This window comes from Bufo gargarizans, chromosome 2 (genome assembly GCF_014858855.1).
Source record: "Bufo gargarizans isolate SCDJY-AF-19 chromosome 2, ASM1485885v1, whole genome shotgun sequence".
Taxonomy (NCBI): Eukaryota; Metazoa; Chordata; class Amphibia; order Anura; family Bufonidae; genus Bufo; species Bufo gargarizans.
In genome coordinates this window covers 424,842,494-424,855,801 of record NC_058081.1, presented here as the reverse complement: position 1 = coordinate 424,855,801, position 13,308 = coordinate 424,842,494, and the positions used below count along the sequence as shown (strand labels likewise).

The window sequence follows — 13,308 nt, the reverse complement described above, 5'->3', positions numbered from 1 at the left end:
CCGCTGCCGTTTGATTTTCACTTTCTTTATACTATACCTCTACAAGTGGAAATGGTGCAAAAGTGCATAATCCCTGCAATGGATTCCATTAGCATTGAACCAGGCTGCTACTTGGCAGTTTTTTGCCGAGTACAAGCAATTTTTTTAAAATAAGCAATTCTAGTTATTACAGTGTTCGGACCATGGCAGCAGTACTATCCCATGACAACAGATAGCACACCACCTCATAAAGACTTGATCTGAAGCTTCTGGCCCCACGTAAAATAGTCCTGTCTAGTCTCACCACTGATGGTATTGGTCAGCTGCTTCCTGGACTTTTTCTCTGGGGATCTAGCCCAAATCATTTTTGTGTAGGTTATTATATAACTCCAATTGGGTATTTATTTTTTTCTTACTTTCTTTTGCTATTTGTGGCAGCAGCGTAACTAGAAATTATTGGGCCCGCAGCAAATTTTTGAATGCCCCCCTTCTCCCCCAGAAACTTCTTTGCAACCCTCATTCCTGTGACAAATCAAATGAGGCCCAACATACTAATTACTGCTTCACATTTGCACCATCTGAACAAGTCCCTAACCCAGAGAAATTGGGGGCCATTTATCAAGCCCTATATGCAACAATTGTAGCCAGCCTGTAGCTGGTGTATACTTCACTTTCTGCCGCAGGGGAGAGATGCGCCTGATTTGTCAAGAGACCTCTGCCTCTTAATAACAAATCAGGCACATCTCTTGCCAGTCTTGATATATCTCCCCCGATGTCTTTTTTGACTGCTTTAATAAAGAATTGGGATGCTCACATACTACCATACTGTAAAAACCAGGTAGTCAGTCATATTGGTGTCAGTGAGAACTACAGTCAATTCTGCACATATCGGGCCCAGTCAGAAGCCAAGATATATTAAAAAAAATTGCAGGACCATCACTTCTTGCCAGGTTTCTACATTTTAGCGTTGATTTTTAGCTTGGAAGTCGCTGACCATGTGGTATCCTCAATATGCTGCCTGCTGCCCTGAAGGACTCAAACTATTCCACACTTAGTATCATGTGGCTGTGAAGTTAACTGCTATAAGCTTGGTGCACTTGTTTCTGTAGTAGATTACACCTTGTGACCTTGATCATGCTTTAGCGAACGTCACTTAGGCTAGCCTTAAAAGTATATTTTCAGGAGCAGTGGATCCAACTCTGGTAAAAATGCTCTGCTTCTGATCCGTTCAGTTACTCAATGGAGAGCTACTATTAGGTAGGTTAAAATGGGCTATTAATGTAAATTAAAAATCTGACAGATTTTCAGTATTTTCTCTGCTGGGAGCTGATTGCTTGAGGCTCCATCACTGGGAGATCCTGATTGCTTCAAATTGTGTGTTCAGACCACTTCATATGTCTCTACAAATGCACACATATTCAAGACAGGTAGGGTTGGCTTACACCGTTCTATCCAACTGTAATTTATGGCATAGCCACAGGATGGGGCCCACATGTGTGTCCGGAACAGAGCTCACACTTGCTTCTATGGGAGTTCTAACACTAGTGAGGTTGGCATGCCCGGCTTTTCTAGAAACCCCCATAGAAGTAAATGGATAAGGTTGTGCATGCATGGCTACCTTTCTGTTCTCAACAGATGGGGTCTGGGATCCCCCATTCTTAAGATAGGTGGAGTCCTAACTATCAGACACTCATGGATCCTGTGGATCTGTCATAAATATTTGAGTTGGGAAGGTATTTGGTGACTTCAATCCATATTTGTTCTTCATACCAACAATGCATTTTATCAAATTCGGAAGTGGAAATATCAACATCTCTCAGTAATGCAGCCACGGGATTTGAATCTGTTACTTCAAAAGATTGTTTTATAGAATATAATTATTTTTTTTCTTTATAAAATATACAATACTTTGCTGAGATGTTTGAGATCTTACTCCAGCTTTATTTTTTTATTTTTTTCTAAACAAAAATCTGTCTTCTCTGAATGTTAGTTTTGTTGTTATCCATGAGCACCTATTGAAATTCCAGGACAGAGGGAATGAGCACCTATTGAAATTCCAGGCCTATCTTGACAAATCTCTTCAGATCTGCAGGCATCAGTTCGATTGTTCGCTCCTTCATAAGGGCAGAATGACGGAATTGAGTGCCGGATCAGTTACATGACTGACACCAGTAGAGCCGGATGGACCCAATTGACTTTCATAAAGGTTCTGTCGGGTTTCCGTCATGATGTTTTTCAGATTGCCAGACCAAATAGTGCAGCGTGTGTTTATTTTTATTTTTTTGTATTTATTATTTAATCTGCGACATAGGCTCCAGTTGGGAAGGGTATGTGCACATAAAGGAAAAGTCTGATCCTTCTGTACCATGACGAGCAACATCTGTGGATAGGTGCTGGGTATATTATGTGTGCACACATATGTGCATAGATTATTGTGAGTTGTTATTGAGTATGTGGCTTTGTATGTGCTGTTGTTTTTTTGTTTTGTTTTTTGTAGCAAGCAGAATTAGTGCGGTGCATGTCACATGCCTGCTGAGCTTAGCCAGAAACTTTGTTGCTCAGAGATAAATTGTAGTTCTAGCTCACAGACTGCGGAGTGATCATATGACTGCCCAGCACTCCCTCCACCCTGTTGCAGAATAGTAACTCATGGACAGCTTTGCTTCTCCATTAAGCTAATTCTTGACAGGCAGATTTTTTTTTGTCCTGTGTTATCTTTTTTACACAATCTAATTGGTATTACTAACTGCCTGTCTGAAAGAGGAACATGACTATATGGCATCAGTTGTATTAAGGAGTGAAGGGAGCATCCATTATAGTCATGAGTTGATGAGTTATATGAACATGTGAGATGAGGCTTTCTGAAGAAAGCCGTTCAAGATTTCTTATTACTCCACACGAAATGCATAAAACTCATCTGACATTTAAAAAGTGTCCAGTATTCCTTTTTGAACAGTTCTGTTAAATAAACCAAATAGCAGTTAAACACGGAAAATTTTAATATTAAGTGCCCACATGAGGAACCACTACTTGTATGAGGTCTTATTTTTTGCAGGACAAGTTATAGTTTTTAATGCACCATTTTGGGTACCTGTAATGATTGATTAAAGCCAGTTGTTTAGCTCAAACCCCCTTTGTTTAAATCAGTAAAACGGCGTATTAGTGGTCACTAAGGGGTTAAAGAGATTCTTTGGGATTTACATATTGATGACCTATTCTCAGGATAGTCCAACAATCGTAACGTGACTTATAATGGTAGCAATCCAATAGGGGGAACTAAAGAGGCCACTTTTTAGCATTCTCTTCTTCCATATGATATCACGGTCACATGACCTAGACACAGCTCACCCCTGTTAATAAATGAGGCTGAGCTGCAATAGCAACCACATTCACTATACAATCTATGGTGCTGTGCTTGGTAAGGTCACTAATATGTAAATCAAGGAGCACTCCTTTAGGCTTCGTTCACATCATTGTTCATCCTTTCCGTTCTCCCGCTCCGTTTAGGAGCAGGAGAACGGAAAGGACAGATTCTGCATATAACTATGCCGAACGGAACCTAAGGACCCTATAGACTATAATGTGGTCCGTTAGTTTTCCGCTCAAAGGAAGATTTTTGAAGCGGAGACAAAAGTCCTGCATGCACAGCTTTTGTCTCCGCTCCCAAATCATCTTCTGAACGGAAACCTAATGGACCCCATTATAGTCTATGGGGTCCTTAGGCTCCATTTGACTCAGTTGTGTGTCGAATCTGTCCTTTCCGTTCTCCTGCTCCTATAACAGAGCAGGAGAATGGAAAGGCTGAACGGTGATGGGAACTCTGCCTTACTGCTTTCCATGGTTTATAAGCTGTTTCTGTTCATTAGTCAGAAATATTATATTTGGTTGTGGCAAAGGAGAATAGTTATCATATGATCATTGACATTAGTATTCCCTTATGACTGCCACGACAATTTTTTTTTTTCTAATTTACCAGTTTTAGATCTGCTGATTTTGTATGTTTTTTGACATCTTATTATAGCTCATGGCTCTGTGATGATTTATAGCATTTAAAGGGATTCTGTCACCTCCCCTAACCCAAAATCCAATTTTTAAGCAGCTATGCAGCACAGCTTACCTTGATTAGGCTGTGCTCTTCTATCTTGTAATCCGTCCAGTAGTTTCTGTAAAAAACGACTTTTATGGTTATGCAAATGAGCCCTGAATGTGCCCAGAGGGGCGTTTTGTTCCCCTTAGTGAGCCCAGTACCGCCCCTCTTACAGTGCCCAGCCCGCCTTCCTTGCGACTGTCTAACCCGCCCCCAGCCTGCCACAGCCTCTCCTCCCCCTCCCTCACGGCCGAACGAACTCTCGCACAGGCGCAGTACCCCACTGAGGGCTGCGCCTGTGCGATCTGCAGGAGACTGAGGGCAGGAGCTTCATCCTCGTCACTGGGCATGCGCCGAGCCCAGTGATGTCCGATGCTAGCTCTTCCCTGCTGACTGAGGGAAGAGCGCAGACAGTCGCAAGGAAGGCACTGTAAGAGGGGCGGTACTGGGCTCACTAAGGGGAACAAAACGCCCCTCTGGGCACATTCAGGGCTCATTTGCATAACCATAAAAGTTGTTTTTTACAGAAACTACTGGACGGATTACAAGATAGAAGAGCACAGCCTAATCAAGGTAAGCTGTGCTGCATGGCTGCTTTAAAATCGGATTTTGGGTTAGGGGAGGTGACAGAATCCCTTTAAGGTTGGTTGTATCTAACATGCCATCCTATAAAAAATGTTTACATGGAATAAGACCTGGAATAAAATATTTACAATGTTCACGTGTATAATCCCCACAGCTATAGCCACATGTAATATCCAGCCTCTGAGCTGCCACCTGTCCACCAGTCATGGCACATAATCCAGTCCTTACAGTTAATACTTTCATGTCACTGCCATCTGTTTGTGAAGTTTACGTAGACATTTTTTATGACCTTGCCACAGAAAATTATTCTGTTTCTTATTCCACTTAAATTTGGTAAAAATAAAATAAAAACAAAGAATAGTTCTAAATGACTTTAGAATAATGGAAATAGGGAGGAGGGTTGAGAATTACTAGACATGCTTCCTCCAGAGTTGTAATCATCTGATAATAACTTGTAGGGTTGAGAGGAATATCGAATCATGCAATGGCCTAATATAAAGAGGAGCTAAAGTTTTTAGCATACGGTTAACTACAGTAGTGACATAAGAAGGAATGTATAAGGTGAAGTAGATATCATGGTTTATTTTTGTGAGTCTTGTTTTTAATTCAGTAAACTGGTGTTTTCTGTGGTAAGAGCACCCTATACTGCAACTGCACCTCTACCAGCCTTCCCGTGGCAGGCAGTATTCACTGATTTGTTTCAGGCGCTGGCACATTATTCAGTATTCTGATAACTAGCTTCTATTTCTGGAAAGTATGGGGGCGATGTGGGAGCAAAATAGTGCAGGTGTTTACTTGAAAGAGGTTGAAATTATTAGTTAAAAGGTCAAATCCTTTAGCATCACATCATTCGTATATTTTAGCATGACAGAAGAATCTCTAAATTACTATTGGGCCCCATACCATAATTTTACTCATTGTAAAATTCCATGTGCTAAGATTCAATTCACATGGTGGCATATGACTATGGTTCAGTTATTTACTTATGATCAGGGAGATAAGTGAACTGAAGTAAACCTCCATCTCCTATAGAAGCAGTCATACGGTACTTGAAAACTAGACTGATCCTGTAATTCTCTGTTTGGATAAGGCACCTAGCAGTGAAATGTGATACAGTCACAAATAATAACCTCTGAAGATATTTTTCAGAACTTCTTAACATCTGTTTAGTTATATCTCTTGATGTCACTATACATAGTACGTAAGGCCGAAAAAAGACATTTGTCCATCCAGTTCGGCCTGTCATCCTGCAAGTTGATCCAGAGGAAGGCAAAAAAACCCTGTGAGGTAGAAGCCAATTTTCCTCACTTTAGGGGAACAAAAATTCCTTCCCGACTCCAATCAGGCAATCAGAATAAATCCCTGGATCAACGATCTCTCTAGTAGCTATATTCTGTAATATTATTACACTCCAGAAATACATTGAGGCCCCTCTTGAATTCCTTTATTGTACTCACCATCACCACCTCCTCAGGCAGAGAGTTCCATAGTCTCACTGCTCTTACCGTAAAGAATCCTCTTCTATGTTTGTGTACAAACCTTCTTTCCTCCAGACGCAGAGGATGTCCCCTCGTCACAGTCACAGTCCTGGGAATGAATAGATGATGGGATAGATCTCTGTACTGTCCCCTGATATATTTATACATATTAACTAGATCTCCTCTCAGTCGTCTTTTTTCTAAAGTGAATAACCCTAATTTTGATAATCTTTCAGGGTACTGTAGTTGCCCCATTCCAGTTATTACTTTAGTTGCCCTCCTCTGGACCCTCTCCAGCTCTGCTATGTCTGCTTTGTTCACTGGAGCCCAGAACTGTACACAGTACTCCATGTGTGGTCTGACTAGCGATTTGTAAAGTGGTAGAACTATGTTCTCATCACGGGCATCTATGCCCCTTTTTGATGCAACCCATTATCTTATTGGCCTTGGCAGCAGCTGCCTGACACTGTTTTTTGCAGCTTAGTTTGCTGTTTATTAAAATTCCTAGATCCTTTTCCATGTCAGTGTTACCGAGTGTTTTACCATTTAATAAGTACGGGTGACTTGCATTATTCCTTCCCATGTGCATAACTTTACATTTGGCAGTGTTAAACCTCATCTGCCACTTATCTGCCCAAGCCTCCAATCTATCCAGATCGCTCTGTAGTAGTATACTGTCCTCTTCAGTGTTAATTACTTTACAGAGTTTAGTGTCATCTGCGAAAATTGATATTTTACTATGCAAGCCTTCTACAAGATCATTAATAAATATATTGAAGAGAATAGGGCCCAATACTGACCCCTGAGGTACTCCACTAGTGACAGTGACCCAATCTGAGTATGTACCGTTAATAACCACCCTCTGTTTTCTATCATTGAGCCAGTTACTTACCCACTTACAGACGTTTTCTCCCAGTCCGAGCATTCTCATTTTATATACTAACCTTTTATGTGGTACAGTGTCAAATGCTTTGGAGAAGTCCAGATAGACGACATCCATTGATTCGCCGCTGTCAGTTCTAGAACTTACCTCCTCATAGAAACTGTGACATGACCGATCCCTCACGAAGCCATGCTGATATGGCGTTATTTGCTTATTTCCGTTAAGATGCTCTAACATAGCATCTCTCAGAAAACCTTCAAACAGTTTACCCACAACAGATGTTAAACTTACCGGCCTATAGTTTCCAGGCTCTGTTTTTGGACCCTTTTTGAATATTGGCACCACATTTGCCATGTGCCAATCCTGTGGGACATTCCCTGTCAATATAGAATCTGCAAATATCAGAAATAAGGGTCTGGCTATGACATTACTTAATTCCCTTAGGGTACGGGGGTGTATGCCATCCGGTCCTTGCGATTTGTCTATTTTAATCTTTTTAAGTTGCTGTTGTACTTCTTCCTGGGTCAGACAGGACACTTTTAATGGGGAATTTATTTCAACATTCGGCATGTCATCTGACAGTTTATTTTCCTCAGTGAATACATTGGAGAAAAACATATTTAACAGCTTTGCTTTCTCCTCGTCGCTCTCTGCGACTTCCCCCTCATTACTCTTTACTGGGCCGACACCTTCAGATTTATACTTTTTAACATTTATATAATTAAAGAACATTTTAGGGTTAGTTTTACTCTCTTTGGCAATTAATCTCTCGGCCTCTAGTTTGGCTGCTTTTATTTGTTTTTTACATGTTCTATTTTTTTCCTTATAGTTTTTCAGTGCTTCTGTGCGACCTTCCTGTTTTAGTGTTTTATATGCTTTCTTTTTGTCATTTATTGCTTTCTTTACAGTTCTGTTTATCCACATTGGTTTCTTTTTGTTTCTTAACCTTTTATTCCCATATGGTATATACCTCTCACAATGAGATTTGAGGATGCTTTTAAAGATATCCCATTTTGTGGCTGTATTTTTATTTGTGAGGACTTTATACCATTAAGTTAGGCCTATGGCCTCTCTTAGTTGGCTAAATTTAGCTTTTTTGAAGTTTGGTATTTTTGTTCCTCCCTGTAGAAATGCTCTCTTGAATGATAATTGGAAGGTTATTACTTTGTGGTCACTATTTCCCAGGTGTCTCCCAACCTGCAGGTCTGTTGTTCTGTCAGGCCTATTGGTTAATAAATACTTAATATACTTAAAAAATCAGAGCTATGTGGAAATTTTGATAATCTGGGGGAGATTCAGTTTCTCGCGTATGTTTTAGTAAATGTGTTAAACCAATCTCACTCCCTCCTGCAAAACCTCCCATATTTCTTTTGCTCAGGTATTGTAAGGTGGTACGGAATCGTCATTTGTCCTTGTGATGACCTTTTTTTAATTTTCTGCAACTAGGTTTAGAACTGAAAAGCTAACATTTGCTTTTCCATTCCACAGAAACTCGTGACCGACACTCCAGTAAGGGTGTTTGGAAAGTGTTGCCAGCTTAGAGCTGGAGGAGACAGCTCGACTTCTCTGGACAGTTCAGCTAGTTCACTGACTTCTGACACAAAAGAACAATGTCCAAAGTACCAGGTTGGTAAAAGTTGTCTGTTGCATCACTAGTTTTTATCTTAAAGTAACTCTACCCAAAAGTTTAAAAAGCACCTTTTAGTCTAGATAAGGGTGCTCAATACCGGGGGAAAAACGCATCCGTTTTATCACAATGCATTCTGAATTGAAAGCAATCCGTTCAGTATGCATCAGGATGTCTTCAGTTCAGTCCCTTTTACGGTATTTGGCCGGAGAAAATACCGCAGAATGCTGTATGCACGTGCGCAGACCTTTAAATCTATGAAAGATACATACCGGATGTGTTTTTTTTGGATGACACCAGAGAGACTGATCCGGTATTGCAATGCATTTGTCAGACAGATCTGGAAACAAATGATATCCGTTGTTTCTGTGATGTAGTGAAATATAATTACACGCACTTCATAAGTTTCAAAGGCTTTTATCAACAATTACATGACATTTATGCAAAGAGTCAGTATTTGCAGTGTTGGCCCTTCTTTTTTAGGATCTCTGCAATTCGACTGGGCATGCTCTCAATCAACTTCTGGGCCAAATTCTGACTGATAGCAACCCATTCTTTCATAATCACTTCTTGGAGTTTGTCAGAATTAGTGGGTTTTTGATTGTCCACCCGCCTCTTGAGGATTGATTACAAGTTCTCAATGGGATTAAGATCTGGGGAGTTTCCAGGCCATTGACCCAAAATGTCAACGTTTTGGTCCCCGAGCCACTTAGTTATCACTTTTGCCTTATGGCACGGTGCTCCATCGTGCTGTAAAATGCATTGTTCTTCCCCAAACTGTTGGATTGTTGTAAGAAGTTGCTGTTGGAGGGTGTTTTGGTACCATTCTTTATTCATGGCTGTATTTTTGGGCAAAATTGTGAGTGAGCCCACTCCCTTGGATGAGAAGCAACCCCACACATGAATGGTCTCAGGATGTTTTACTGTTGGCATGACACAGGACTGATGGTAGCGCTCACCTTTTCTTCTCCGGACAAGCCTTTTTCCTGATGCCCCAAACAATTGTAAAGGGGCATCATCGGAGAATATGACTTTGCCCCAGTCCTCAGCAGTCCATTCACCATATTTTCTGAAGAAGATCAATCTGTCCCTGATGTTTGTTTTGGAGAGAAGTGGCTTCTTTGCTGCCCTTCTTGACACCAGGCCATCTTCCAAAAGTCTTCGCCTCACTGTGCGTGCAGATGCGCTCACACCTGCCTGCTGCCATTCCTGAGCAAGCTCTGCACTGGTGGCACTCTGATCCCCCAGCTGAATCCTCTTTAGGAGACTATCCTGGCGCTTGCTGGACTTTCTTGGACGCCCTGAAGCCTTCTTAACAAGAATTGAACCTCTTTCCTTGAAGTTCTTGATGATCCTATAAATTGTTGATTGAGGTGCAATCTTAGTAGCCACAATATCCTTGCCTGTGAAGCCATTTTTATGCAACACAATGATGGCTGCACAAGTTTCTTTGCAGGTCACCATGGTTAACAATGGAAGAACAATGATTTCAAGCATCACCCTCCTTTTAACAGGTCAAGTTTGCCATTTTAACCCAATCAGCCTGACATAATGATCTCCAGCCTTGTGCTCGTCAACATTCTCACCTGAGTTAACAAGACTATTACTGAAATTATCTCAGCAGGTCCTTTAATGACAGCAATGAAATACAGTGGAAAGTTTTTTTTTTTGGGGATTAAGTTAATTTTCATGGCAAAGAAGGACTATGCTATTCATCTGATCACTCTTCATAACATTCTGGAGTATATGCAAATTGCTATTATAAAACCTTAAGCAGCAACTTTTCCAATTTCCAATATTTATGTAATTATCTAAACTTTTGGCCACGACTGTACATCTTCTACATGGCTCAAATAGTGGCCATTCGATTTTTGTCCATTAAAAAACTTCTGATAGAAATCAGATGTGGATAGCTTATCAAACAATCATTTAATATTGCAATCTCTGGTTTTGGGCTTGTGATGTGAAATCAGTACAGTGTTCAACGATCTCTGCATAGAAATTAGATATTTACAAAATGGTTTTCAAAGTGTTTACCTGGGAATATCTACATATCTGAGGAGCTCTATTCCAGGCAGTTATTTTCTGAGGATAAATTATAGTTTTCAACTTTTAGGGTCCATTCACGCGTCCGCAAAATGGTTTCACATCCGTTCCGCAATTTTGCGGAACAGGTTCGGACCCATTCATTTTTAGTGGGGCAGGAATGTGCTGTCTGCATCCGCACTTCTGGATCCGCACTTCCGTTCCGCAAAAAAAAATAGAACATGTCCTATTCTTGTCCGCAATTGCGGACAAGAAAAGGTATTTTCTATGGGAGTGCCAGCGATGTACGGTCCGCAAAACACATATGAACGTTATAATGGACCCTTAAGGTCTTTGCAGCAAGGATTCAGGAGAACCTCAAAATTCCACAACAAAGAGGACAATACTGTATTTTGCAATCGCAAAAAATATGTATGCAACATTTGGGGCCTACTTGGCTGTGTGGAGCAATATCCTCTTACCGTCACTTTCAAATACCCTGAGTTAATAGATGGAAGTCCCCTACTCAGAACACTCAACTGTTATCATAGTGGGGATACTACAACACGCCAGAGATTTCTCATATTCATGAGCTCTCAACCCAGGTTATACTTCATCAGTTCAATAAAAAAAATTCTAAACTTCTGGGTTAACTCAAGTAAGTGACCCAAAGTGTAGCTAAGGGAACCGGTCGCTGGTTTATGCTGTACAAAGATGGGGGCAACATAAAACTGGTGTGTATTACCATGATTACACAAAAAAAAGAGATGGTGAGGATGTATCACAATAAAAAACTAATTTTATTCAATTCAAATGACATGATAAATACAGATGAGAGCAAAAAGGGACAGGACATGAAGACTGAGCCACTGTCGGGCTCTACAATGTGGAGAATCACATTTGGGGGGTGAGCGTAACCAAAACCAGCAGGTGACATAACAATTTTGGCAAAGGCTCCAGACACAGGAATAGATGCGGATGCAATGTGCTATTCCTTATTTATTGGCAACTAACATCCTCTCGGTCTAGGCATCTGACATATGGATACTGTGAAGTACTGGAAGGACGGTGGAGTACTACATTAAAGGGAACCTGTCACCGGGATTTGTGCATAGAGCTGAGGACATGGGTTGCTAGATGGCCGCTAGCACATCCGCAATACCCAGTCCCCATAGCTCTGTGTGCTTTTATCGTGTAAAAAAAACAAAAACGATTTTATACATATGCAAATTAACCTGACTCATCTCACCTACAGGACTCATCTTAGGTTAATTTGCATATGTATCTTGCAAATCTTTTTTTTTTTACACAATAAAAGCACACAGAGCTATGGGGGCTGAGTATTGCGGATGTGCTAGCGGCCATCTAGCAACCCATGTCCTCAGCATTATACACAAAATTCCAGTGACGGGTTCCCTTTAAAGATGACAATATACAAAGTCACTATAGCCACCTGTCCCACCCTGCACAGAATACCATGTTACCTACCCATCTTGCTGCTGAAAACTGGCCACACACTTCCCCAAACAGTTCAACTTCTGATGTCATACCATGATGTCAATAGGACTAATAACCTGCTATAATCACATGCTGAAAATCATGGCCCAAAGTATTAGAGGTGTATGGTCACTTGCATCAGAGCAGCTATAGAATTTTTTTTCAAGGGTATTTATGCTACACTATTCACAGATGGATACAGATTAAAGTCCTTGAATTTGTGAACTACGTGCTCATGTACACTTTTTACACCCCAGTGTATGTAATTATAAAAAAAAAAATGCATTTTTAAAAAATATTTTTATGCATAAGAATTGAGTCATAATGACCCCTGGTGTTAGACTGTCAAAATTTCACCAAGTATGATTGGCATTTACCTTCCCCCCCAACACCAAAAAGAGTTAAAAATGACAAGAACATGTGAATTTGAAATGCTGACTTGTTCCTCTGGCTCTTAGACTGGGATCTCATCTCTTGGCTTGAGTTACATTTTACATAAGAGAAGGCATTTTGGCTGCTGGAGAAGGCAGTCATCTGACACAGATAAATATTGCTCCTGACAAGTGAACTTGCAGAGATCATAAGTTTCTGGTTACCACTTCCTCAAAATAGTGCTTGTACCACTTTGTACTGTTGCAGGTTTGGCCTGCTATAAGAAAGCATTGTGCCATTTGTCATCATTTTACATAAGAAATATATGCTTCTTCCATCTGAAACATCCAGTAATATATTTATAATAGTAGCTGAGTTTATTGGACATGCAGACGTTTTTTAGATGCATTGCCAAAGGACATGTTTCTGTTATCATTTAGGGTCTAAAATATGATGACGGTGCACAATTGATATTGAAGCTGCTATGCAATAAAATGTCTGTGTAGTTCCAGCCTCATATGGAAAGGACTTTCTGCGGTGTCATATACACCATTATGTATGATAATTATAGTGTACATTTTGTTTCAGGTGAGTTTTCAGAATAAGCTGGAGTAAAAGCATTTCTGGCCATTTATATAATTTGTATCCTGCATATTCAGCAGTTTTCCCTAACTAGGCTCCAGAGGGGGCAGAGAATAACTGCTATGAGGTCTCCTATACACACAGAGCAGAAGAGACCCTGCTCCCCTATCTCTCAGAAGCATTAGTAGCTCTG

At 40.6% G+C, this 13,308-nt stretch overlaps 1 protein-coding gene across 7 annotated transcripts in view; it reads left to right on the top strand.

Annotated features, from left to right (window-relative positions):
- Positions 1–13,308, top strand: part of FNIP1 (folliculin interacting protein 1) — a 257,563-nt gene that overhangs the window by 192,383 nt on the left and 51,872 nt on the right. For 6 of the 7 annotated variants that reach the window (XM_044280903.1, XM_044280907.1, XM_044280904.1 and 3 more), the window contains one exon: positions 8,501–8,638. The exons of the other annotated variant lie outside the window; for it this stretch is intronic. In XM_044280903.1, coding sequence (XP_044136838.1) covers positions 8,501–8,638 — 138 coding nt within the window. The remainder of the gene's footprint in view (positions 1–8,500; positions 8,639–13,308) is intronic. 7 annotated transcript variants of the gene reach the window in all.